At 35.9% G+C, this 778-nt stretch overlaps 1 protein-coding gene across 1 annotated transcript in view; it reads right to left on the reverse strand.

Moving 5' to 3' along the window:
* Positions 1 to 42: 42 nt before the first annotated feature.
* Positions 43 to 778, reverse strand: part of LOC119589457 — a 2,003-nt gene continuing 1,267 nt past the window's right edge. The window contains exon 3 of the mRNA XM_037938061.1: positions 43 to 667. Coding sequence (XP_037793989.1) covers positions 454 to 667 — 214 coding nt within the window. The 3' untranslated portion in view covers positions 43 to 453. The remainder of the gene's footprint in view (positions 668 to 778) is intronic.

Consider the following 778-nt stretch of genomic DNA (forward strand, 5'->3'; position numbering starts at 1 on the left):
TTCGGATCATTATTCTTAAGGTATTTGATTTAAACATAAATGTTCCTGCAATGATTTCTTTATTCATCACCTTTTTGAAGTGCTATTATGCACGTGCTGTATATTGGCCATGTGCAATAATGAATATGGTTACAGACATTGAATCGTTGTGTTTATTTACATAAGGAAAGAAATAATTCGAATTAGATGTAGCGTCATATTTGGTTATCAATTGATGTAATGTTACAATTTTTTTTTTTCTTTTATCACTTTTTATCTCTAATTATATTACCAAATTGCATATTGATACAAATAACATGTTTGTCACTATGCGCCGTTGGATCGTTTACATTTGTTGTTATACATGTATATACCAGTATGTAAATATATGCACATCCGTGTAAACATACATGATCATTCATCCTTAGCATTGCCGTTGCCATGTTCGCGATTGCCATGCTGTCGCCATTGCAATCATGGGTGAGGGGGATATCCGTAATTCTCATCGTGACCACCCCTTTTGTTATTATAATATCCGTCACTCTCAGCGGATTCTCCACTATGGTATGTATAGGTTTTCTCGTTGTAAGGACCATGGGATTCATTGCTGTTATCGTTACTGTCATGCTCATAGGATTCCCCACTCTCATGTTCGTTACTCCCATGATAAGGAATTCTGGCGCCTCTCCTGTTGGGATAAAAGTCATTAGTAAGAACTTTAAAAACTTTAGCGAAATACTTTTCTCTCTCGCTTTTGCACTTTATATCTCCCCCCTCCCCCTTTATTTAGCATTCATTC

The sequence above is a fragment of the Penaeus monodon genome, chromosome 25, assembly GCF_015228065.2.
Source record: "Penaeus monodon isolate SGIC_2016 chromosome 25, NSTDA_Pmon_1, whole genome shotgun sequence".
Classification (NCBI taxonomy): Eukaryota; Metazoa; Arthropoda; class Malacostraca; order Decapoda; family Penaeidae; genus Penaeus; species Penaeus monodon.